Source organism: Salmo salar, chromosome 09, assembly GCF_965601325.2.
Source record: "Salmo salar chromosome 09, fSalSal1, whole genome shotgun sequence".
Taxonomy (NCBI): Eukaryota; Metazoa; Chordata; class Actinopteri; order Salmoniformes; family Salmonidae; genus Salmo; species Salmo salar.
In genome coordinates, this window is record NC_138299.1 from 119,390,100 (window position 1) to 119,417,164 (window position 27,065).

At 47.6% G+C, this 27,065-nt stretch overlaps 1 protein-coding gene across 1 annotated transcript in view; it reads left to right on the top strand.

Moving 5' to 3' along the window:
* Positions 1–3,056: 3,056 nt before the first annotated feature.
* LOC106612492 (tetratricopeptide repeat protein 9B-like) overlaps positions 3,057–27,065 on the top strand; it is a 40,288-nt gene continuing 16,279 nt past the window's right edge. Inside the window, exon 1 of the mRNA XM_014213678.3 lies at positions 3,057–3,844. Coding sequence (XP_014069153.1) covers positions 3,469–3,844 — 376 coding nt within the window. The 5' untranslated portion in view covers positions 3,057–3,468. The remainder of the gene's footprint in view (positions 3,845–27,065) is intronic.

Genomic DNA, 27,065 nt, shown 5'->3' on the forward strand with positions numbered 1-27,065 from the left:
ATTGAGCAAGTTGAGGTGACTAACTGCTTGGAGTAACCCTGGATTGTAAACTGTCATGGTCAAACATATTGATACAACAGTAGCTAAGATGGGGAGAAGTCTGTCCATAATAAAGTGCTACTTTGCTGCCTTAACAACACTATCAACAAGGCAGGTCCTACAGGCCCTGGTTTTGTCGCACCTGGTCCACTGTTCAGTCGTGTGGTCAGGTGCCACAAAGAGGGACTTGGGAAAATTGCAGTTGGCTCAGAACAGGGCAGCACGGCTGGCACTTAAAGGTACACGGAGAGCTAACATTAATGACATGCATGTCAATCTCTCATGGCTAAAATTGGAAGAGAGATTGACTTATTACTTGTTTTTGTAAGAGGTGTTGACAAGCTGAAGGGACCGAGCTGTCTGCTTTAAAATACTAGCACACAGCTCAGACACCCATGCATACTCAACAAGACATGCCACCAGGGGTCTCTTCACAATCCCCAAGTCCAGAACAGTCTATGGGAGGCACACAGTACTACATAGAGCAATGACTACATGGAACTCTATTCCACATCAGGTAACTGATGCAAGCAGTAGAATCAGATTTAAAAAGCAGGTAAAAATACACCTTATGGAACAGCGGGGACTGTGAAGTAACACAAACACAGACACATGCATACAAACGCATGATAACACGCACTATACACACACGTACAGATGGATTTTGTGTTGTCGAAATGTGGTAGTGGAGTATTGGCCTGAGGGTACACACTTAGTGTGTTGTAAGTTCTGTAATGAATGTATTGTAATGTTTTTAAAATTGTATAGCTGCCTTAATTTTGCCGGACCCCAGGAAGAGCTAATGGGGGTCCATAATAAATACAAAAGTCACTACTTTCACCTCTGATTTGTAGCACCCACCTAGCCTGAAATACAGAACCTATTTTGCTAACATTCCGCTCCTTGTACTCCATGTCATATTTAGCATGACAAGGAGTGGAACGATAACTCAAACTGACTGGTACCCAGGCTAGCGAAAAACCTTTTTGCTCCGGAGTCCTCACCACTCATCAGCTCTCACTGTAGAGAAGGGAGAAGTGATTGTTTGTAATTGCGTGCCAGTGATCTTCCGGGACTATAGGGGACACAGCTGCTTTGCCAGAGGGGAAGTCCTCTGGGTCACTGCTGCTTAGTAACCAGCACAGTCCCACAGCAGGTGATGCTGGTCATTAACGTGAACATGGGCACAGTACATTCATAATAGATGAGTGTGGCCGAACAACAACTATGGATTCTATACCAGTATAGGATAGATAGTCTCCTGTGGAATTAATGTAGGCTAGGCTATACAAAAGAGCACAACACTGGTATTTTTGTGGTTCCAATGGAATCGGGTCACAAATCATTGACATTGACTCAATTTCACCTTGATGCCGCTCTCATCCTGCTACCTATCACACTCTTCAGGAGAAAAATAACAGAAGAGTGGCATGGTGCCACTAAGTTAGCCTAGGTAGGTACACTACATGACCAAAAGTATGTGGACACCTGCTCGTCGAACATCTCATTCCAAAATCATGGGTATTAATATGGAGTTGGTCCCCCCTTTGCTGCTATAACTGCCTCCACTCTTCTGGGAAGGGTTTCCACTTGATGTTGGAACATTGCTGCGCGGACTTGCTTCTATTCAGCCACAAGAACATTAGTGACGTCGGGCACTGATGTTGAGTGATTAGGCCTGGCTAATCGGCGTTCCAATTCATCCCAAAGGTGTTCGATGGGGTTGAGTTTAGGGCTCTGTGCAGAACAGACAAGTTCTTCCACAGCCATCTCAACAAAACCTTTTCTGTATGAACCTCGCTTTGTGCATGGGGGCATTGTCATGCTGAAACAGGAAAGGGCCTTCCCCAAACTGTTGCCACAAAGATGGAAGCACCAAATCATATAGAATGTCATTGTATGCTGTAGCGTTAAGATTTTTCTTCCCTGGAACTAAGGGGTCTAGCCTGAACCATAAAAAACAGCCCCAGACCATTATTCCTCCTCCACCAAGCTTTACAGTTGCCTCTATGCATTCGGGCAGGTAGCGTTCTCCTGGTATCCACCAAACATAGATTCGTCTTTCGGTCTGCCAGATGGTGATCCCGTGATTCATCACTCCAGAGAACATGTTTTCGCTGCTCCAGAGTCCAATGGCGGCGAGCTTTACAGCACTTCAGCCGACGCTTGGCATTGTGCATGTTGATCTTAGACTTGTTTGCGGCTGCTCAGCCATGGAAAGCAATTCATGAAGCTCCCGATGAACAGTTCTCATGCTGACATTGCTTCTTCCAGAGGCAGTTTGGGACTCGGTAGTGAGTGTTGCAACCGAGAACAGACGATTTTTACTCACCAAACGCTTCAGCACTCAACGGTTCCGTTCTATGAGCTTGTGTGGCCTACCACTTTGCAGTTGAGCCGTTGTTGCTCCTAGAAGTTTCCATTTCAAAATAACAGCATTTACAGTTAACCGGGGCAGCTTGTTGGAAAGGTGGCATCTTATGACGGTGCCCCATTGAAAGTCCCTGAGCTCTTCAGTAAGGTCATTCTACTGACAATGTTGTCATGGAGATTGCATGGCTGTGTGCTAGATTTTATACACCTGTCAGCAAGGGGTGTGGCCGAAATAGACAAATCCACTAATTTGAAGGGGTGTCCACATACTTTTGTATGTATAGTGTATATGGAATAGTCTTGTCTTCATTGATTTCATTTGCGCAATTGACATATCTTGCCATTTGGATCAGAGCCAGAGGGCATAGGCCTACTACAATCATGTTGTTGATTACAGGTTTTAAAACAATAGATATGTAGATTAGATTTAGCCTCTACCCGTGACATATTCATACATAGTCATTTCAACTCCTGGTTATAAATGTTGGTGTGCTTTTTTCGTTTTTATTTTCAGTTTTATTTTCAGTTTCTTTACACAAATATATCGTGACTCTTGAGTGATCGAGGATTGCTTACAGATTGAACTGCGCTCGTGGTGCAGGAAAACTGCACGACTCCTCTCTTTCCCACAATTCACCACGCGCCAGCCTGCTGTCTGTGGTGCTGAAGCGGCGCGTGCTGGGGACTGGAGCACCAACACACAATCGAGGCATCCTCTCGCGGGATGGTCAGAGGAGCAACGAAGTAGATAGAAGAAGAGTGTTTGCAATTCAGGAATCCAGGCCAATTATTTGTGATTTAAAAAAATATATAAAATACAATTTACAGTAGTCTGAATTTGTGTAAGCTGTTTTGATAGCATATAGCCTATTTGCGCTGTACATGTTAGGTTTTTACACAGCCCTCTCTCTAAATTATTTCGCTCTCATCCTTATTGTTGTTGCCTGCCCGTCTCGGGCATTCTTTATGCACAGCAAACTGATCCAGTTCTCTCCGAGAAAATAGACCTTCGCGTCGGAACAGCATGGCCCGGTCCAGTCGCACCAACTGAGAGAGATGGAAGCCAAGCAGCACTCCATAAAGAGCCTGAAGAGCTACCCAGAGGCGGGGGGCCGGAGCCTGGCGGCGGCCGCGGGAGACGTCGGTGGTGGAGGAGGGTGTCGTGCCGGCTCGGCACAGATGGAGATGGAGGCAAACATACAGAAAGCCATTGACTTCAAGGTGGAGGGCCACCGTTGCTACAAGGAGAAGAAATTCCGGGAAGCGATAGGGAAGTACCACCGGGCTCTGCTGCAGCTGAAAGGGGTACATTTAGTGGATGGAACCACGGGCTCCGAGGTCAACCTCCTGAGCCAAGCCGCGGTCAAACTGACGGAGGAGCAGCGGAGAACTGTGGAGATCACGGAGATCGAGTGCTACGACAGCCTGACAGGTGAGTAGCTAGCCTAATCGGTGTTTTTGCTCGGCATCGCGCGGCCACGTAACCGAGGAGACCCCGGCTCTTGAGGGGCTTGAGCCTGGAAAGCTCATGTTCTGAGATTGAACCACGGCTGCCATTGTTCGTTTCGGTTCACGGGGTTAGAAAGGAACGAGTTTAGACAATTAGCCAGTGTCAAGCATAATTTCCGCTGCTGTGAGGCCTGTATGGGCATAAATTAATAAGATTTGGCTTAATAATACATTAATAGCTTGCGCTTTTCACAATGGACAGCGCCAAATCTCGATTAAAGGTCCAATGCAGCCATTTTTATCTCAATATCAAATAATTTCTGGGAAATAATAAAGTACCTTACCTTGATTGTTTTCAATAACAATTGTCAAAAAGAAACAAAAACAGCTTCATAGCATAGAGCAATTTCTAAAGCTATAATTTTGCTAGGACTGTCTGGGAGTGATCTGAGTGGGGCTGAAAGAACGGAAAACTAAGCTGTTATTGGTAGAGAGGTTTGGAATTATCTTTCTTATTGGTCTATTAACTCATTTACCACCTGGTGATGTCACTAGGCAGGTCAAAACTCCATCCCACCAAAACAGGCTGAAAATTCAGTCAGTCTTTTCGAACAGCTCTTATACTAAAAGGTCATTTTAATTTTCACAATTTCACCGTATTATTCCAACATAGTGTGGAAATATATGTATATGAAACACAGGAAAATCACATTTTTTTACTGCACTGGGCCTTAATGATTCCTTTATTAGTAACTGCCACAGGGGTTAATTATAATATCTTATCATTTGTGTGCTAGACACGTTTTTGCCTCAAGCCATGTCTTCCTCCTGTGATTGGTATCACTGTCTGTCTCTCTTTGTTGTGCTCCATTAAAGTTTATTTTTGCTTCTCTGGATTCAAAACCTTCTCCCCCAGTTAATTCCTTTGATAGCCACGGGGGAAACCAGCGATTTGATGTTGATCAACTGTTAATGTAGTCAGTGGAATGGCTATATTAGCAGGAGTGTACATCCTGTGGAAAAGGAACACAGATACACACAGTGGGAGCCTGGGGTTATATGGTGCCATATCATCCAACACATGATGTCTCTCCCACAGTGCCGCTGTGTTGTTACAAAAACAGTTCACATGCTCGGAGGTGGAAAAACATGGTGTGGACAATCCCAGTTTACAGGTGAAATCTGTCTACATGGATCCTTGAATGACTGCACAAATACAAGTAATACGCCACTATGGCTGCGTTTACACAGGCAGCCCAATTCTGATATTTTACCCAATTATTGACAAAAGACCTGATCTGATTCGTCAAAAGACCAATTAGTGAAAAAATATCGGAATTGGGCTGCCTGTGTAAACGCAGCCAATGAATTGCAACCTACAACAATTTCTATAGTTAGAATACTTGACAATATTAGGACTCTTTTCTGGTCAGCATCGTCATGTCTGGTCATCAAGGTTAATCTGTCTATCAAACCAAGCACAAGTGTCAGTTAAATAGGCTATGTATGTGTAATGTAATTAGAAAAGATTAACTTAATATCTCTAACAAGGAGATTTGAGTAAAGCTGAGCTTACAGGTATTTGTTTTTGGTAATTCTTTGAGTAAGAAATAGGATCATCTATTGAACAGATGTGAGTGTAAGAGATTGTCTACTGGCAGATAATCTATGAAACAGACGAGATTTGATTCTAACAGATACAGTAGTCTGTCTGGCAGATGTGAGTTGGCCTATAGGGGATTAGATGTGTCTGTGGGTCTAATGACGACCGTATGAAATATTGTTTACCACCTGTGACAGTAGTCTGTCTACATGAGAGTATGGCTAAGATGTTACGTAATGCATTGTGAAATCTATTTGGTGAGTGATATGCTATGATATATTTTATGGTGCCTGTCTTATTCATTTTGTTGACAATGTCTATGAAGATTCAGCCCCCCTATTATTCAGAGGAATCTCTGATTCAGCGGTGCCATTTTCAGTACAAGATATTCTAACAAACGGTTAACATGAAAACATAGAATGGTTAAAGGCAGGCTGGGTTGCTGTGGTGCTGGCTGTGTCTCTCTGTCCTGGCTCCGCTGGGTCCTGGCTCAACTGGTGTGACAGGCTGAAGGTCGACTCTCTCTGCCCCGTCTTATGGCCCTCTGTCTGGGTCCTGTCGGGAAGATACCCTGGCGTGAAGGAGAAATGGAGACGGAGGTAGGGGGATGGAAAGAGAGGCTAAAAGAAAGAGGGGGAGTAAAAGAGCGAAGAAGAGAGGAAGAAAGAGAAAAGGAAGAGGGAAAGCGAGGCAGACACTGGGCCCTTTCCTGTTGTTATTCTCGTGTCCATCACCTCATTCTGCTCTCAATTCTCACAATAACAAAGACCCTTTCACAGTAATAGCAGTGATAATGCGTATTGTTCATAGCCCACATCCTCTCAGTGGTGTGCGTTTTTCAGATAATGTATTTCTGATTATTTCTATTTTATTTTAGAATGAATAAAAATACATGTACATTGCGTACATATTTCATAAGACTGGAGACCTCTCCACCCTACCAACAGTCTGGTTACCCAGAGTCCTGCTGGACAGAAGGTGGCCCCTGTGGTGTTGAGTGAGGCAGTGTTTTGATTGGCCAGCTGTCTTAGTCTCTGACGCATGATACAGGTGCAACAGAGCGAACAGCCTCACCTCCAGCTCGTCTGTGTGTGTGTGTGTGCGCGTGCCTGCGTGATTGTGTTTGTCTCAGCAATCGCAGCTCTGAAAAACAGCAGCTAACCAAGGGGGTATCTGATATGGAGGAAGGTGGGGGTACACAGATTGCTTCTCACCCTGCCATTCTCACAGTGCCCATACTGACATTGCTGTGTGTGGTGTCTGTTTTTTGTGTAGGGATGTGCGAGCTTATGGCGTGCGCGTGTGTGCGGGCGTGTGCGTGCTTGACTTTGTCGTGACAAGGACAGGCTTTTCCTTCCTATTGTGTGTCTCGTCACGGTACCTTTTGAAATGACATGGCTACCTGACAAATGCGGGCCAGAAATTTTCACTACATGCAGCGATTTTGCCGTCAGCATGCTGCAGACAGGGATTGTGTTTGGAGACTGAGATTCAAGACAAGAGATAGGAGAGAAGCCGACATCAAAGGAGACAAGTAATGATAGAAAGAGACAGAGGAGGAAACTGTGAGCGAATGACACAAGTAATAAAGACCTGCATTTGGCTGTGATGGTGGTTTGGAAGAAGGAAAAAAAAAACACCAAAGAAGAGAGGTAGAGAGAGAGAGAGAGAATAGAGAGGGAGGGAGGGAGAGAAACAGGAAGATGTTTGTGCCTACAGTGTTGTTACCAGATTCTGTCTGAGAGAGAGCCATTGAGATGAATGGCCTATTTGCCGTTGTCCTAAAAGAGACAGAATTCTGTTTCCCCATGGGGCTGTGGGACTGTATCTAAGTGGGTTACACCAGGCAGTCTGTCTGTAGCCGCTCTGGAAATGGTGCTGCAACATGTTGGCCAGAGGGAGACCGTCAGCCACGCAAGTTGATCGTTTTTGGGATGAATCATGTTCTGCAGGCAGCACACCCACCCACCCAAACCAGATGCTGTGCTCACAGATACATGTGAAAACAGCAAATATACTAACGGTTTTTACAGTCTTCTTTTTATACATGGCACTCAAAGCGCTTCCCAAAATGGAGACCCTATGAGCAAAAGACGTTGAAAAGTCATTGAGAATACGTCTTTTCAACGTCTTGTGCTCACTGGGGAGGAAGAATATAAAAACAGCAGGAAGCAGTTGATGCGTTATTAGAAAATACACCTTTTTTTATTTAACCAGGTAAGTTGACTGAGAACACATTCTCCTTTACACCAACAACCTGGGGAATAGTTACAGGGGAGAGGAGGAATGAGCTAATTATTAAGCTGGGGATGATTAGATGGCCATGATGGTATAAAGACCAGATTGGGAATTTAGCCAGGACACCACCCCTACTCTTACAATAAGTGCCTTGGGATCTTTAGTGACCACAGAGAGTCAGGACACCCGTATTAGGTCCCATCCGACACAGGGAAATGTCCCCAATCACTGCCCTGGGGCATTGGGATAATTTTTTAGACCAGAGGAAAGAGTGCCTCCTACTGGCCCTCCAACACCACTTCCAGCAGCATCTGGTCTCCCATCCAGGGACTGACTAGAACCAATGCTACGTAGCTTCAGAAGCAAGCTAGCAGGATGCAGGGTGGTATGCTGCTGGCATATTCAGATTGCTTATTCAGATGAGGAGAGATCTTCTGTAGAGCATAGACATACATGTAAAACAATTAGTCAGGTCCAAACTCCTTTTGTGAGGGAGATTGAACCATGTTTTCCTTGTCCGGTTTCCTCTGATTCCCTGTGAGTGGCTTAATCGGTGCGTGAGTCATGAGTCACAGCCTTGCGTAGAAGCTGTGGCACAACGTTTTGAGCAGGAATAACGTGTTTCGTAACACCCAACCCCTTTTGTTCACCAATCAGGATGTTTCGTAACACCCAACCCCTTTTGTTCACCAATCAGGATGTTTCGTAACACCCAACACCTTTTGTTCACCAATCAGGATGTTTCGTAACACCCAACACCTTTTGTTCACCAATCAGGATGTTTCGTAACACCCAACACCTTTTGTTCACCAATCAGGATGTTTCGTAACACCCAACACCTTTTGTTCACCAATCAGGATGTTTCGTAACACCCAACCCCTTTTGTTCACCAATCAGGATGTTTCGTAACACCCAACACCTTTTGTTCACCAATCAGGATGTTTCGTAACACCCAACACCTTTTGTTCACCAATCAGGATGTTTCGTAACACCCAACACTTTTTGTTCACCAATCAGGATGTTTCGTAACACCCAACACTTTTTGTTCACCAATCAGGATGTTTCGTAACACCCAACACTTTTTGTTCACCAATCAGGATGTTTCGTAACACCCAACACCTTTTGTTCACCAATCAGGATGTTTCGTAACTGCCAACACTTTTTGTTCACCAATCAGGATGTTTCGTAACACCCAACACCTTTTATACACTGTTCTCAAATGCTCTTCTTACTGCCACGATGATCCAGCAACTTCCACCCACTTGTGTGTGTGCGTGTGTGCGTGTGTGCGTGTGCGCGCGTGCACGTGTGTGTGTGTGTGTGTGTGTGTGTGTGTGTGTGTGTGTGTGTGTGTGTGTGTGTGTGTGTGTGTGTGTGTGTGTGTGTGTGAGCTCTACCACTCAGCAGCAGATCCACCCATAGCCCTTTCAGGAGACTGGCTTTCTTTTAGACACAGTGCATTAAGCCAAAGAGCTGCGATGAGGCCATGATGGACACTTTAGAAGGTTTAGGCTGTGTATTATTTCATCGATGTCCATTAACATTTTGCTGCGGTATGTTTACACTAATCTATCAGGCTCCTAGAATGCTCATGGGATTCATTTACAACCAGCTGAAGGTAGTGGGTGTATCAACATCATTAGCTCCCTCACTGGCCAGTGTGCGTGTGCGGTGCGTGTGTGTGTGTGTGTGTGTGTGTGTGTGTGTGTGTGTGTGTGTGTGTGTGTGTGTGTGTGTGTGTGTGTGTGTGTGTGTGTGTGTGTGTGTGTGTGTGTGTGTACGCATGCTTGTGTGTATCCGTATCTGATGTAAAGAGTCCATATTTCTCACCACATCCATTTCCTCTCAGGGCTATTACATCGAGGCTATCTATGAACTTGTGACCCTTGACTTGCAATTCTAGGCCCCCCATAGTAACGAGACTTCAATGAGCGTCGCATCCGTTTCTCCCCGGACAAGAAATAGACAACCACGAGTCTTAGAATGGAGAACGCTGCCTGGAATGAGATAAAAAAGTATATTTACTGGGAGTTCCATTTGGCTCCCAGTGCCACTACACTTCCCCAACAATCTTGAGATTCATGACATCACTCTCTAATCTTAATCTCATTCCAGAAGGGAACGGGGGTATAATACTGTCAGAGGCTGTGCCCCAATTGGCACCCTATCCCCTATATAGTGCACTACTTTTGACCAGGGCATTCCCTATATAGTGCACTACTTTTGACCAGGCCCTGGTCAAAAGTAGTGCACTATATAGGGAATAGGGTGCCATCTAGGATATAGAATTAGTCCTCAGTGCTATATAATACTGCAGAGGGGGTACTATCTATCACGGGGCCTAGCCTACTATACAGTCCAGTCAGCCCCCTCTTATAAAACCAGAGTGGAGCAGCAAAACTCCTCCCTTTCACCCACTGCCAATAACGTCACTAGAGGAGGAGATGGAGAGGAGGAAGTGTATGGAGGAGGTGTTGAAGGGAGAGAGGAAGAGGAAGAATGAGGGGTATGAGGTGTATGGGAGAAGGAGGAAAAGGAGAAGGGAAAGAAAGGGTGAATTATATGGGGAAGTAAGAGGAGGACAGAGGGGGAGAGAGGAAAGTGAGGGTGAAAAGAAAGAATGGGTTTTTTCCTTGGTTCGTATGTTGGCCGTTCAGGGGTTGTATGAGAGCCATGGACGCATTGTGCCAGGTCTGCAGATGGCATGGCATCACTGTGGGGGCTCGACTGGGCATGCTGTACTCCCCTCTTTACCATTCCATTGCAGCCAAGAGAGAGGGAATGAGAGAGAGACAGAGAGAATGGGGGACGGTCAGGGAGCCAAGAGAAAAGGCGCTGAGCGTGAAGAAGGGGAGGGTGGGGGAAAGAGAGTGAGAGAAACTGGACAGGGTTTTAAAGGAACTGTTAAATATGAAGGGATTAGAAGAGGGATAGAGAGAGAGAGAGAGAGAGAGAGAGGGAGAGAGAGAGAGGGAAGAAAAGAGTTAGGTGACTTTGGTGGACCTTTGTGACCTCTCCATTGCTGCATTTGCGTATCATTTGTCATTGTCGGTATGGTGATGAGCGATCACATCCAAGGCTGATGGTATTATATCATCGCCCTGGCAGTGCTAGAGTGCCCTAGTCATGCCAGTAAATAAGATCCAGTCATCTGCGAAGGAGGGAGATAGAGAGATAGAGGGAAGGAGGGAGAGAGAAAGAGAGGGGGGGGGGGGGGTTTCAGAGTAAGAACATACAGAGTGTTCTTGGTCAACACCTACCGTAATGAGAATTTGTAAGAATCATTTGTAAATATCTTAACACACTGTGCTCCAGTGGACAGGAGAGACAACTTGGTATTTATCGAGAAAGCTGCATATTAATATAGGTGGGGTCCACACTATGATCCCTCAGCCCTATGATCCCTCAGCCCTATGTTCCCTCAGCCCTATTCCCCTCAGCCCTATGTCCCCTCAGCCCTATGTCCCCTTAAACCTATGTTCCCTCAATACCCACTGAACCAATTTCAAATGGCACAAATGATTGTTGTTATCAGGTAGAAAATGCAGATTATTTTAGTATCTACATATGTAAGGGTATACACTGAGTATACAAAACATTAAGAACACCTGCTCTTTCCATGACATAGACTGACCACATGAATCTAGGTGAAAGCTATGATCCTTATTGATGTCACTTGTTAAATCCACTTCAATCAGTGTAAATGAAGGGGAGGAGACAGGCAATGGTGGAAAAAGTACTCAATTGTCATACTTGAGTAAAAGTAAATATACCTTAATAGAAAATGACTCAAGTAAAGTGAACGTCACCAAGTAATATACTACTTGAGTAAAAGTCAAAAAGTATTTGGTTTTATGTCAGTAACTGCTAGGAGTGGTGGTAGGAGTCAGGCGCAGAGAGCAGAGGTAAGGAAATTTGTGTTTATTCCAATAAACACAAAAACGGTCGACGCCAACACAACCGGCGTGAAAAATGCAAAGTGCCCAGAACAACAGGTACACAGCATGCATATAAAATAATACTTGTCGATCGCCAGCACATCCAATAACAAAACACACTCTCTACGCAAAATAATCCCGCACAAACCTGGGCGGGCTAAACAGGCTTAAATAACCATAAATCAAGAGAACCAAATGGGGAACAGGTGCAAACAATAAGACATACCAAACGAAAAGGAAAAAGGGATCAGCGGCGGCTAGTAGGCCGGTGACGACGACCGCCGAGCGCCGCCCGAGCAGACAGGGGAGCCACCTTCGGTGGAATTCGTGACAGTACCCCCCCTCCTGACGCGCGGCTCCCGCAGCGCGCCGCCACCGGCCTCGAGGGCGACCCGGAGGACGAGGCGATCCCCATGAAGGCGGTGGAATTCCCTCAGTAGTGGGGGGTCCAAAATGTCCTTCCTAGGTACCCAGCACTTCTCCTCCGCGCCGTACCCCTCCCAGTCGACGAGGTACTGTAGGCCCCCCCCCCCCCCCCCCCGGAAGTCTGGAGTCCAGAATGGCGCCGGGGACCCCCCAATGTCCAGCGGGGGTGGAGGAACCTCCGGCACCTCACCTTCCTGCATGGGACCAGCCACCACCGGCCTGAGGAGAGACACATGAAACGAGGGGTTAATACGGTAGTAAGATGGAAGTTGTAACCGGTAACACACCTCGTTTATCCTCCTCAGGACTTTAAACGGCCCTACACACTGCGGGCCAAGCTTCCGGCAGGGCAAGCGGAGGGGCAGGTTTCTAGCCGAGAGCCAGACTCGATCCCCTGGTGCAAACACAGGGGTCTCACTGCGGTGCTGGTCAGCGCTCTTCTTCTGCCGTCCACTCGCCTTAGTGAGTGCGTCTTTGACAGTTCTCCAAGTGTCCTTCGAGCGCTGCACCCAATCCTCCACCGCAGGAGCCTCGGTCTGGCTCTGGTGCCATGGAGCCAGGACCGGCTGGTAGCCCAACACGCACTGGAACGGTGACATGTTGGTCGATGAGTGAAGTAGGGAATTTTGGGCTATTTCTGCCCATGGGACGTATCTCGCCCATTCCCTGGGCCGGTCCCGGCAATACGTCCTTAGAAACCTACCCACCTCTTGGTTCACTCTCTCCACCTGCCCATTACTTTCGGGGTGGAAACCCGAGGTCAGGCTGACCGAGACCCCCAAATGTTCCATGAACGCCCTCCAAACTCTGGACGTGAACTGGGGACCCCGATCAGAAATGATGTCCTCGGGCACCCCGTAGTGCCGGAAGACATGGGTAAACAGGGCCTCCGCAGTCTGCAGAGCCGTAGGGAGACCGGGCAACGGGATGAGACGGCAGGACTTCGAGAACCGATCCACAACGACCAGGATAGTGGTGTTCCCCTGAGAGACGGGAAGGTCAGTGAGGAAGTCCACTGACAAGTGCGACCACGGCCGCTGTGGAACGGGGAGGGGGTGTAATTTCCCTCTAGGCAGGTGTCGAGGAGCCTTGCTCTGAGCGCACACCGAGCAGGAGGAAACATACAACCGCACGTCCTTGGCCAAGGTGGGCCACCAGTACTTTCCCCTCAGGTTCCGCACTGTCCTCTCGATCCCAGGGTGACCCAAAGAGGGGAGATTATGGGCCCATCGAATCAATCGATCACGGAGACCAAGCGGCACGTACTGAACACCTGCCGGACACTGCGATGGTGCAGGTTCCAACCGTAACGCCCGCTCGATCTCCGCGTCCAACTCCCATACCACCGGAGCTACCAAGCACGACGCTGGAATGATGGGAGCCGGATCGATGGCCCTCTCCTCGGTGTCATATAGGCGGGACAGTGCGTCGGCCTTCGTGTTCTGTGCACCTGGCCGATAAGAGATCGTGAACCGGAAACGGGTAAAGAACATGGCCCACCTGGCCTGACGCGGATTCAGTCTCCTAGCTGCCCGGATGTACCCGAGATTAAGGTGGTCAGTCCAGATGAGGAAAGGGTGCTTAGCCCCCTCAAGCCAATGTCTCCACACCTTCAGAGCCTTGACCACAGCTAACAACTCCCGGTCCCCCACGTCATAGTTCTGCTCCGCCGGCCCGAGCTTCCTGGAAAAGAAAGGGCACGGGCGGAGTTTGGGTGGCGTGCCCGAGCGCTGTGATAGCACGGCCCCCACCCCAGTCTCGGACGCGTCCACCTCCACTATGAATGCCAAAGAGGGGTCCGGATGAGCCAGCACGGGAGCGTCGGTAAACAGCTCCTTCAAGCGACTGAACGCTCTGTTCGCCTCTGCTGACCAGCGCAAGCGCGCCGGACCCCCCTTCAGCAGTGAGGTAATGGGAGCAGCAACTTGACCAAAGCCCCGGATAAACCTCCGGTAGTAATTGGCAAACCCTAAAAACCGCTGCACCTCCTTTACCGTGGTCGGAGTCGGCCAATTACGCACTGCTTTAACGCGGTCATCCTCCATCACCACCCCCGAGGTGGAAATGCGATACCCCAGGAAGGAAACGGCTCGTTTGAAAAACTCACATTTCTCAGCCTTAACGTACAGGTCATTCTCCAGCAGTCGCCCAAGCACCTTGCGCACCAGGGAGACATGCGCGGCGCGGGTGGCGGAATAGATCAGGATGTCATCAATATACACCACCACCCCCTGCCCGTGCAGGTCCCTGAGAATCTCGTCAACAAAGGATTGAAAGACGGCTGGAGCATTCTTTAACCCATACGGCATGACGAGGTACTCATAGTGGCCCGATGTGGTACTGAATGCATATTTCCACTCGTCTCCTCCCCGGATACGCACCAGATTGTATGCGCTCCTGAGGTCCAGTTTCGTGAAAAAACGCACACAGTGAAATGATTCCACCGCCGTAGCGATGAGAGGTAGCGGGTAACTAAACCCTACTGTGATAGAATTTAGACCTCGATAATCAATGCACGGACGCAGCCCTCCATCCTTTTTCTTCACGAAAAAGAAACTCGAGGAGACGGGTGACATGGAGGGCCGAATGTACCCCTGTCTCAGAGATTCCGTGACATGTCTCCATAGCCAACGTTTCCTCCTGTGACAATGGGTACACGTGACTCCTGGGAAGTGTAGAGTTTACCTGGAGGTTTATCACGCAATCCCCTCGTCGATGAGGTGGTAATCGGGTCGCCCTCTTTTTTACAGAAGGCGATAGCCAAATCGGCATATTCTGAGGGAATGCGCACAGTGGAAACCTGGTCTGGACTCTCCACCGTCGTCGCACCGATGGAAACTCCCTTACACCTGCCTGAGCACTCCTCTGACCACCCTCTAAGAGCCCCCTGTCTCCACAAAATATTAGGATTGTGATTGGCCAGCCAGGGAATCCCCAGCACCACCAGAAACGCAGGCGAATCAATGAGGAAGAGACTAATCCGTTCCCCATGATCCCCCTGCGTTACCATGTCGAGTGGCACCGTGGCCTCCCTGACCAGTCCTGACCCTAATGGTCGGCTATCTAAGGAGTGCACGGGGAAAGGTTGGTCCAACGACACCAGGGGAATCCCTAGCCTTAACGCGAGCCCACGATCCATAAAGTTTCCAGCTGCGCCTGAATCGACTAGCGCCTTATGCTGGAAAGAGGGAGAAAACAAGGGGAAAGTTACTAAAACGAACATATGACCAACAGGGAGCTCTGGGTGAGGTTGGTGCTTACTCACCTGAGGTGAACGAGGAGTGCTCCGCCTGCCATCCCGATTCCCAGAGGAGCAAGGCCATTGGACTGACTAAAAATGTCTAAAGAATATGTCCTTGGCAGAAGGTTAAGGTCACACTGACCAGAAATGTATATTCAAAATAATGACCAAGATTTACGGCCTTTTCTCAGGTTAAGCCTAACATTTCACAAAGCTATACACAGTGTCGCAATGCTGCAATTTTTTGACTGCTGGCTGGTGGCAATAATGTAATTACTTTCTCAGTAATTAAAGTTGGAAATTCAAACATTTCAGATTGTCAAATGAATTTTAGATACAACAGAATACTAATCAGCTAACAATGTATTTATTTTATATAGAATATACAGCTGTCCTGTATAGGCTACCTAAACCTGCGTAACGTGAGCCGTGCCGTTGTGGATAGAAAGTTGTTGTGCGTAAAACCAGTCTATTCATGCCAAATACACTGAACAAAAATATAAACGCAACATGCCACAATTTCAACGATTTTACTGAGTTACAGTTCATATAAGGACATCAGTCAATTGAAATACATTCATTATGCCCTAATCTATTCACATGACTGGGAATACAGATATGCTTCTGTTGGTCACAGATACCTTAAAAAAAAGCTAGAAAACCAGTCAGTATCTGGTGTGACCACTATTTGCCACATGCAGCACGACACTTCTCCTTCACATAGAGTTGATCAGGCTGTTGATTGTGGAATGTTGTCCCACTCCTGTTCAATGGCTGTGCGACGTTGCTGGATATTGGCGGGAACTGGAACACGATATTGTACACGTCGGTCCAGAGCATCCCGAACATGCTCAATAATTGACATGGCTGGTGAGTATGCAGGCCATGGAAGAACTGGGACATTTTCAGCTTCCAGGAAATCTGTAAAGATCCTTGCGACATGGGGCTGTGCATTATCATGCTGAAACATGAGGTGATGACGGCAGATGACACGACAATGGGCCTCAGGATTCTGTCACGGTATCTCTGTGCATTCAAATTGCCATCGATAAAATGCAATTGTGTTCGTTGTCCATAGCTTACGCCTGCCTGTACCATAACCCCACCGCCACCATGGGGCACTCTGTTCACAACGTTGACATCAGCAAACCGCTCGCCCACACGACGCCATACACACTGTCTACCATCTGCCCAGTACAGTTGAAACCAGGATTCAACCGTGAAGAGCACACTTCTCCAGCATGCCAGTGGCCATCGAAGGTGAGCATTTGCCCACTGAAGTCGGTTATGACGTCGAACTGCAGTCAGGTCAAGACCTTGGTGAGGATGAAGAGCACGCAGATGAGCTTCCCTGGGACAGTTTCTGACAGTTTGTGCAGAAATTCTTTGGTTGTGCAAACCCACAGTTTCATCAGCTGTCCAGGTGGTTGGTCTTAGACGATCCCGCAGGTGAAGAAGTCTTGGCAAGGGAGAAATGCTCACTAACAGGGATGTAAACAAATTTGTGCACAACATTTTAGAGTAATTAGGTTTTTGTGCATATGGAACATTTCTGGGATCTTTTATTTCAGCTCATGAAATATGGGACCAGCACTTTACATATTGCGTTTATATTTTTGTTCAGTGTACATTAGACTCTCGGTCTGATATGAACTTTTGAACACCTGAGTAAGTTCCACTCGTTGAACTGGCGCCGTCCTAGCCTTGACCACGGCACGTGTTCAAATCAAACAAAAAAATGGTCACATACACATGGTTAGCAGATGTTAATGCGAGTGTAGCGAAATAGAAGCTGTTTTTCAGTCTCTCGGTCCCCGCTTTGATGCACCTGTACTGACCTCGCCTTCTGGATGATAGCGGGGTGAACAGGCAGTGGCTCGGGTGGTTGTTGTCCTTGATGATCTTTTTGGCCTTCCTGTGACATCGGTTGGTGTAGGTGTCCTGGAGGGCAGGTAGTTTGCCCCCGGTGATGCGTTGTGCAGACCTCACTACCCTCTGGAGAGCCTTGCGGTTATGGGCGGAGCAGTTGCCGTACCAGGCGGTGATACAGCCCGACAGGATGCTCTCGATTGTGCATCTGTAAAAGTTTGTGAGTGTTTTTATTGACAAGCCGAATTTCTTCAGCCTCCTGAGGTTGAAGAGGCACTGCTGCACCTTCTTCACCACGCTGTCTGTGTGGGTGGACCATTTCAGTTTGTCCGTGATGTGTACGCCGAGGAACTTAACACTTTCCACCCTCTCCACTACTGTCCCGTCAATGTGGATAGGGGGCTGCTCCCTCTGCTGTTTCCTGAAGTCCACGATCATCTCCTTTGTTTTGTTGACATTGAGTGTGAGGTTATTTTCCTGACACCACACTCCGAGGGCCTTCACCTCCTCCCTGTAGGCCGTCTCATCGTTGTTGGTAATCATGCCTACCACTGTAGTGTCGTCTGCAAACTTGATGATTGAGTTGGAGGCGTGGGTGAACAGGGAGTACAGGAGAGGGCTGAGAACGCACCCTTGTGAGGCCCCAGTGAGGATCAGCGGGGTGGAGATGTTGTTACCTACCCTCAGCACCTGGGGGCGGCCCGTCAGGAAGTCCAGGACCCAGTTGCACAGTGTGGGGTCGAGAACCAGGGTCTCAAGCTTAATGATGAGTTTGGAGGGTACTGTGGTGTTAAATGCTGAGCTGTAATCGATGAACAGCATTCTTAAATAGGTATTCCTCTTGTCCAGATGGGTTAGGGCAGTGTGCAGTGTGATTGCGATTGCGTCGTCTGTGGACCTATTGGGGCGGTAAGCAAATTGGAGTGGGTCTAGGGTGTCAGGTAGGGTGGAGGTGATATGATCCTTGACTAGTCTCTCAAAGCACTTCATGATGACGGAAGTCAGTGCTACGGGGCGGTAGTCATTTAGCTCAGTTACCTTAGCTTTCTTGGGAACTGGAACAATGGTGGCCCTCTTGAAGCATGTGGGAACAGCAGACTGGGATAAGGATTGATTGAATATGTCCGTAAACACACCAGCCAGCTGGTCTGCGCATGCTCTGAGGACGCGGCCGGGGATGCCGTCTGGGCCTGCAGCCTTGCGAGGGTTAACACGTTTAAATGTTTTACTCACATTGACTACAGTGAAGGAGAGCCCACAGGTTTTGGTAGCGGGCTGTGTCAGTGGCACTGTATTGTCCTCAAAGCGAGAAAAGAAGTTGTTTCGTCTGTCTGGGAGCAAGACATCGTGGTCCGCAACGGGGCTGGTTTTTCTTTTGTAGTCCGTGATTGACTGTAGACCCTGCCACATACCTCTCGTGTCTGAGCCGTTGAATTGCGACTCCACTTTGTCTCTATACTGACGCTTATCTTGTTTGATTGCCTTGCGGAGGGAATAGCTACACTGTTTGTATTCGGTCATGTTTCCGGTCACCATGCCCTGATTAAAAGCAGTGGTTCGCGCTTTCAGTTTTGCGCGAATGCTGCCATCAATCCACGGTTTCTGGTTGGGGAATGTTTTAATTGACACTGTGGGTACAACATCACCGATGTACTTGCTAATAAACCCGTTCACCGAATCAGCGTATTCATCAATGTTGTTGTTCGACGTTATGCGGAACATATCCCAGTCCACGTGATCGAAGCAATCTTGAAGCGTGGAATCCGATTGGTCGGATCAGCGTTGAACAGACCTGAGCGCGGGTACTTCCTGTTTTACTTTCTGTCTATAGGCTGGGAGCAACAAAATGGAGTCGTGGTCAGCTTTTCCGAAAGGAGGGCGGGGGAGTGCCTTATATGCGTCGCGGAAGTTAGAATAACAGTGGTCTAGGGTTTTGCCAGCCCGGGTTGCGCAATCGATGTGCTGATAGAATTTAGGAAGCCTTATTTTCAGATTAGCCTTGTTAAAATCCCCAGCTACAATAAATGCAGCCTCAGGATATGTGGTTTCCAGTTTACATAGAGTTGAATGAAGTTCTTTCAGGGCCGTCAATGTGTCTGCTTGGGGGGGAATATACACGACTGTGATTATGATCGAAGAGAATTCTCTTGGTAGATAATGCGGTCGGCATTTGATTGTGAGGAATTCTAAGTCAGGTGAACAAAAGGACTTGAGTTCCTGTATGTTGTTATGATCACACCACGTCTCATTAATCATAAGGCATACACCCCCGCCCTTCTTCTTACCAGAGAGATGCTTGTTTCTGTCGGCGCGATGCGTGAAGAAACCAGGTGGCTGTACCGACTCCGATAGCGTGTCTCGAGTAAGCCATGTTTCCGTGAAACAAAGAACGTTACAGTCTCTGAAGGCAACTCTTGCTCGGATTTCGTCTACCTTGTTGTCAAGAGACTGGACATTGGCGAGTAGTATGCTCGGGAGCGGTGCGCGATGTGCACGTCTACGGAGCCTGACCAGAAGACCGCTCAGTCTGCCCCTTCTACGGCGCTGTTGTTTTGGGTCGCCGGCTGGGATTCAATCCATTGTCCTGGGTGGTAGGCCAAACAGAGGACCCGCTTCGGGAAAGTCGTATTCCTGGTCGTAATGTTGGTGAGTTGATGTTGCTCTTATATCCAATAGTTCCTCTCGACTGTATGCAATAAAACCTAAGATTTCCTGGGGTAACAATGTAAGAAATAACACATAAAAAAACGAAATACTGCCTAGTTTCCTTGGAACGTGAAGCGAGGCGGCCATCTCTGTCGGCGCCGGAAGTCTCACCGATATCCCCCTTGATTTTTTCTTTTTAAAGTACTAGGGCCCTTTTTCAGTCACATTCCAGGAGCCCATGAAACAAACACTTAGCTTCCATGTACATTTGGAAATTAAAACGGTTTATGAATTAATGACCTTTTGGAGGGTTACTGTCAAAATGATTTATTACACTGAAGAATATTATCAAGGCACAAGGCGAAACCCAGATGCAGACACAGGAGGCTGATGGTTGGAGTCTTACCATCTGCCTCCAGCACAAAAACATCCTGTGGCGTTCTGCATTAGCATCGAATAGCCCCCGTGATATGCAACTTTTCAGGGAAGTTAGGAACCAATATACACAGGCAGTTAGGAAAGCTAAGGCTAGCTTTTTTAAACAGAAATTTGCATCCTGCAGTACAAACTCAAAAAGGTTCTGGGACACTGTAAAGTCCATGGAGAATAAGAGCACATCCTCCCAGCTACCCACTGCTCTGAGGCTAGGAAACACTGTTACAACCGATAAATCCACTATAATTGAGAATTTCAATAAGCATTTCTCTACGGCTGGCCATGCTTTCCACCTGGCTACCCCTACCCCGGTCAACTGCCCGGCACCCTCCACAGCAACCCGCCCAAGCCCCCACCATTTCTCCTTCACCCATATCCAGATAGCTGATGTTCTGAAAGAGCGGCAAAATCTGGACCCCTACAAATCAGCCGGGCTAGACAATCTGGACCCTCTCTTTCTAAAATTATCTGCCAAAATTGTTGCAACCCCTATTACTAGCCTGTTCAACCTCTCTTTCGTATCGTCTGAGATTCCCAAAGATTGGAAAGCTACCGCGGTCATCCCCCTCTTCAAAGGGGGAGACACTCTAGACCCAAACTGCTACAGACCTATATCTATCCTACCCTGCATCTCTAAGGTCTTCGAAAGCCAAGTTTACAAACAGATTACCGACCATTTTGAATCACACCGTACCTTCTCCGCAATGCAATCTGGTTTCAGAGCGGTCATGGGTGCACCTCAGCCACGCTCAAGGTCCTTAACGATATCATAACCGCCATTGATAAGAGACATTACTGTGCAGCTGTATTCATCGACCTGGCCAAGGCTTTCGACTCTGTCAATCACCACATTCTTATTGGCAGACTCAACAGCCTTGGTTTCTCAAATGATTGCCTCGCCTGGTTCACCAACTACTTCTCTCATAGAGTTCAGTGTGTCAAATCGGAGGGCCTGTTGTCCGGACCTCTGGCAGTCTCTATGGGGGTGCCACAGGGTTCAATTCTTCGGCTGACTCTCTTCTCTGTATACATCAATGATGTCGCTCTTGCTGCTGGTGAATCTCTGATCCACCTCTACGCAGATGACACCATTCTGTACACTTCTGGCCCTTCTTTGGACACTGTGTTAACGAACCTCCAGATGAGCTTCAATGCCATACAACTCTCCTTCCGTGGCCTCCAACTGCTCTTAAATGCAAATAAAACTAAATGCATGCTATTCAACCGATCATTGCCCGCACCTACCTGCCCATCCAGCATCCCTACTCTGGACGGCTCTGACGTAGAATACGTGGATAACTACAAATACCTGGGTGTCTGGCTAGACTGTAAACTCTCCTTCCAGACTCATATTAAGCATCTCCAATCCAAAATTAAATCTAGAATCGGCTTTCTATTTCACAACGAAGTATCCTTCACTCATGCTGCCAAACATACCCTCGTAAAACTGACCATCCTACCGATCCTCGACTTCGGCGATGTCATCTATAAAATAGCCTCCAACACTCTACTCAACAAACTGGATGCAGTCTATCACAGTGCCATCCGTTTTGTCACCAAAGCCCCACACACTACCCACCATTGCGACCTATATGCTCTCGTTGGCTGGACCTCACTTCATACTCGTCGCCAAACCCACTGGCTACAGGTTATCTACAAGTCTCTGCTAGGTAAAGCCCCGCCTTATCTCAGCTCGCTGTCACCATAGCAGCACCCACTCGTAGCACGCGCTCCAACAGGTATATCTCACTGGTCACCCCCAAAGCCAATTCCTCCTTTGGTCGCCTTTCCTTACAGTTCTCTGCTGCCAATGACTGGAACGAACTGCAAAAATCTCTGAAGCTGGAGACTCCCACCTCCCTCACTAGCTTTAAGCATCCAGCTGTCAGAGCAGCTCACAGATCACTGCACCTGTTCATAGCCCATCTGTATACAGCCCATCTATCTACCTCATACCCATACTGTATTTATTTATTTATTCTGCTCCTTTTGTACCCCAGTATCTCTACTTGTACATTCATCTTTTGCACATCTACCATTCCAGTGTTTAATTGCCATATTGTAATTACTTTGCCACCATGGCCTATTTATTGCCTTAATTCCCTTATCTTACCTAATTTGCACACACTGTATATAGACTTCTTGTTTTCTTTTTTTCTACTGTATTATTGACTGTATGTTTTGTTCATTCCATGTGTAACTGTGTTGTATGTGTCTAACTGCTATGTTTTATCTTGGCCAGGTCGCAGTTGCAAATGAGAACTTGTTCTCAACTAGCCTACCTGGTTAAATAAAGGTAAAATAAAATTAATAAATAAAATTAATCCAAAAGGGGTAGGTAAGAGAATGGTTGTGGACAGGCAAAAAGGTCAAAACCAGATCAGAATCCAGGAGGTACAGAGTGGCGGACAGGCTCATGGTCAAGGCAGGCAGAATGGTCAGGCAGGCAGGTACAAAGTCCAGAAACAGGCAAGGGTCAAAACCGGGAGGACTAGAAAAAGAGAATAGCAAAAGGAGTACAGGAAAAACACACTGGTTGACTTGACTAAACATACAAGACAAACTGGCACAGGGAGACAGGAAACACATGGATAAATACACTGGGGAAAACACCTGGAGGGGGTGGAGACAATTACAGGAACAGGTGAAACAGATCAGGGCGTGACAAATATAGACATGGATGACAGGCGCATGGGCCCCCAGAGCTGATCTGTTATTGAAGGTCCATATTTATTTATGTATTTATTCATACAACAGTGGATCAACTCACCAAAAGACCAATGTACATCGAGGGTGTGAAAAATCTGCACTACATCAAATATTTGTTATCGCATAACATCACTTTTTTGTCTATAACATGAGGCTAAGGGAACATGGGACTGAGAGATCATAGGGCTAAGGGAACATGGGACTGAGAGATCATAGGGCTAAGGGAACATGGGACTGAGAGATCATAGGGCTAAGGGAACATGGGACTGAGAGAACATAGGGCTAAGGGAACATGGGACTGAGAGATCATAGGGCTAAGGGAACATGGGACTGAGAGATCATAGGGCTAAGGGAACGTGGGACTGAGAGAACATGGGACTGAGAGATCATAGGGCTTAGGGAACATGGGACTGAGAGATCATAGGGCTAAGGGAACATGGGACTGAGAGAACATGGGACTGAGAGATCATAGGGCTAAGGGAACATGGGACTGAGAGATCATAGGGCTAAGGGAACATGGGACTGAGAGATCATAGGGCTAAGGGAACATGGGACTGAGAGATCATAGGGCTAAGGGAACATGGGACTGAGAGATCATAGGGCTAAGGGAACATGGGACTGAGAGATCATAGGGCTAAGGGAACATGGGACTGAGAGATCATAGGGCTAAGGGAACGTGGGACTGAGAGAACATGGGACTGAGAGATCATAGGGCTTAGGGAACATGGGACTGAGAGATCATAGGGCTAAGGGAACATGGGACTGAGAGAACATGGGACTGAGAGATCATAGGGCTAAGGGAACATGGGACTGAGAGATCATAGGGCTAAGGGAACATGGGACTGAGAGATCATAGGGCTAAGGGAACATGGGACTGAGAGATCATAGGGCTAAGGGAACATGGGACTGAGAGATCATAGGGCTAAGGGAACATGGGACTGAGAGATCATAGGGCTAAGGGAACATGGGACTGAGAGATCATAGGGCTAAGGGAACATGGGACTGAGAGATCATAGGGCTAAGGGAACATGGGACTGAGAGATCATAGGGCTAAGGGAACATGGGACTGAGAGATCATAGGGCTAAGGGAACATGGGACTGAGAGATCATAGGGCTAAGGGAACATGGGACTGAGAGATCATAGGGCAAAGGGAACATGGGACTGAGAGATCATAGGGCTAAGGGAACATGGGACTGAGAGATCATAGGGCTAAGGGAACGTGGGACTGAGAGATCATAGGGCTAAGGGAACATGGGACTGAGAGATCATAGGGCTAAGGGAACATGGGACTGAGAGATCATAGGGCTAAGGGAACATGGGACTGAGAGATCATAGGGCAAAGGGAACATGGGACTGAGAGATCATAGGGCTAAGGGAACGTGGGACTGAGAGATCATAGGGCTAAGGGAACATGGGACTGAGAGATCATAGGGCTAAGGGAACATGGGACTGAGAGATCATAGGGCTAAGGGAACATGGGACTGAGAGATCATAGGGCTAAGGGAACATGGGACTGAGAGATCATAGGGCTAAGGGAACATGGGACTGAGAGATCATAGGGCTAAGGGAACGTACACATGGTCCCATATAGGCTGAGTCATGTAGTGGCCTCTTTGCGCGCCGTGTGTGTGTGCGTGTGTGTGTGTGGGTGGTCTGGGCCTCAGAGTCCTGCTCTGCTCTGTTCTCCTCTACTCTCCTCCTCTGGCCTGGCTCTATCCTCACTGGCCTCTTTACCGCCACATGTTTGTCCTGCTGTGTTCAAATAACTTAAACTTTCCAGTAGTTGCTCCAAATGTTTGATTGTAAAATCCTGGCCTCTTCAAGTCTTGTAGCTGTAACAAGGCCTTGTGACTGCTGGCATGGAATAATACAAAAGGCATCACCATATTCATGAGTTTTGGGTTGCATGGTGGTATTGTAGTTCGGTGTGAGTGTAAGCTACTCCATTGTCATTGTCAAGCCAAACAAGGAGTGGCAAGGAGTGTCTGTTAGCACAAACAGACTGGTACTCAAGCTAAGTGTAACTGGCCATGGATCAAACCACAGTCATTAGTGAGATACAGGCGCCGTGGTGGCCAACAAGGAAGACAGACAGACAGCGTCAACCTGCTGCTCTAAAGGCAAAAGATAACATCTGTCTGTCCTCAGTGACATTATCCACCTAGCCAGGCCAGCCTTCTCTCTCTCTCTCTCTCTCTCTCTCTCTCTCTCTCTCTCTCTGCTGCACACTGATGTCCAGTTAATTAGCTTGCTGAAGGCCACAACAACATCACAGTACCACACCAGGGACCCAGACAAATATAGTCCCCTCTGCCTGGACAACCTGGACAACCTGGACAACCTGGACAACACTTCGACACACACACACACACACACACACACACACACACACACACACACACACACACACACACCACACACACACACACACACACACACACACACACACACACACACACACACACATTGCCTGTAACCACATGCAAATGGGGAAATGGGCAATGGGCATGGCACAGTAAAATCATATGAGTAGGGCTGTTGCTGTGACTCTATTACCGCCACACTGGCAGTCATGCGGGGGTAAGGGAGGAAGGAAGAGGTGCAGGGTTGTAGGGAGTTTAGGGGGGGTTTCTTGTCTCTGGAAACCAGGCGCAGAGGGAGCCACTGCGTCTGATTTAGGCTAAGCCCATCTCTCTCTCTCTCGGTGAGGGATCTGACAGAATAATCTGGCTACTTATATTTCCCTTTTCACTCCCAGGATTGCTGTTGCACTGTGGGTAATCCATGCAAATATGTTTGATGTAGCAGCGGTTTCCAAGGACGATGGGCTGCGGGGATGTAATAAGGGAACCAATGTGCAATAGTTTATTTTTTTTACGGGTGGGGGGGGGAGAGAAGCGCTCTGGCGCCTTCCGGGGATGGCAATTAGAGAAGCATGGAGGAAAACACCTGTTTCTCTGCTTGTTTGGCAGTCTTCAGCACTGCATAGACGCTGAAGCCACGCTGTGGATGTCACTGAGGCGTACACGTACACAGCGGCTCACATCGAAACACTCAGACAAGAGCAACAAGAGGGTCTAATGATATGTGATGATGTGTGCGTGCGTGTGTGTGTGTCTAATGGCGATATGGGTCTGCATTAGTCTCACTACTGCAGTCACACAGCAACCCAGGAAGCTCATTGATGTAACTGGAACAAGTGATGTAAATGATTCACATCGGTCCTCTACTTTGCTTCGAAGGTCTTTGTTCTCAGAGAGCTATCAATCAATGAGCATTCAGGACTTTAATGAATGAATCCACATGTTTTATGTTGAAATTCTTCCTGATTCCCTGACAGGGATGTTGGGGCTTACATCTGATCGGGGTTTCAATTACGCTTAGAAGTGTAGAAATAGCGACGTGATCAACTTCATAGATAATATACTGTATCAGTGGAGGCTCCTCGGAGAAGGAAGGGGAGGACCAGTGAATGGTAAACATTGTAAAACATAAAAAAAGTTATCCTTTTTTAGATAAAACTATACTAAATATAATCACGTGTCACCAAATAATTTATTAAAACACATCATTTGGAAAGGTCTACAGTAGACTCAACAGCTAGCTTCCTCTGGGTACATTTTCCAACAAGATAGAACTGCCAAAGGGGGTGGAGTTAGCCTGCAGAGTTCTGTCATACTATCCAGGTCTGTGCCCAAACAATTCGAGCTTCTACTTCTAAAAATCCACCTTTCCAGAAACAAGCCTCTCACCGTTGCCGCTTGTTATAGACCACCTTCAGCCCCCAGCTGTGCCCTGGACACCATATGTGAATTGATTGCCCCCCATCTATCTTCAGAGCTCGTACTGTTAGGTGACCTGAACTGGGACATGCTTAGCACCCCGGCCATCTTACAATCTAAGCTAGATGCCCTCAATCTCACACAAATTATCAATGAACCTACCAGGTACAACCCCAAATCCGTAAACACGGGCACCCTCATAGATATCATCCTGACCAAACTGTCCTCTAAATACACCTCTGCTGTCTTCAACCAGGATCTCAGCGATCACTGCCTCATTGCCTGCGTCCATAATGGGTCTGCGGTCAAACGACCA